Consider the following 234-nt stretch of genomic DNA (forward strand, 5'->3'; position numbering starts at 1 on the left):
CTTCATCTTTATCCCTTTGTCTCTTTACCTACCTATATAAAAATTATGAAGATTTAGCGTGTGTTCCTTTGCAGGTAGAGGACCACACCCTTATGGCCTTCGCTAACAGTGTGGTCTCCCATGATTCCCATTCTGTCATGTCGCTCATGGCGCATTTGCATGACATGGCGGCCCCGAAAGCTGCACAGAGAAGAGCATCGCTGCTGCCCGCCTACAGAGAGGTTATTAGTCATG

General features: G+C 47.9%; 1 protein-coding gene across 5 annotated transcripts in view; it reads left to right on the forward strand.

The window, feature by feature from the left end:
- The window catches only part of LOC119589152, a 28,879-nt gene that overhangs the window by 18,988 nt on the left and 9,657 nt on the right, over positions 1–234 (forward strand). For all 5 annotated transcript variants that reach the window (XM_037937729.1, XM_037937727.1, XM_037937728.1 and 2 more), the window contains one exon: positions 75–221. In XM_037937729.1, coding sequence (XP_037793657.1) covers positions 75–221 — 147 coding nt within the window. The remainder of the gene's footprint in view (positions 1–74; positions 222–234) is intronic.

The sequence above is a fragment of the Penaeus monodon genome, chromosome 25 (genome assembly GCF_015228065.2).
Source record: "Penaeus monodon isolate SGIC_2016 chromosome 25, NSTDA_Pmon_1, whole genome shotgun sequence".
Classification (NCBI taxonomy): domain Eukaryota; kingdom Metazoa; phylum Arthropoda; class Malacostraca; order Decapoda; family Penaeidae; genus Penaeus; species Penaeus monodon.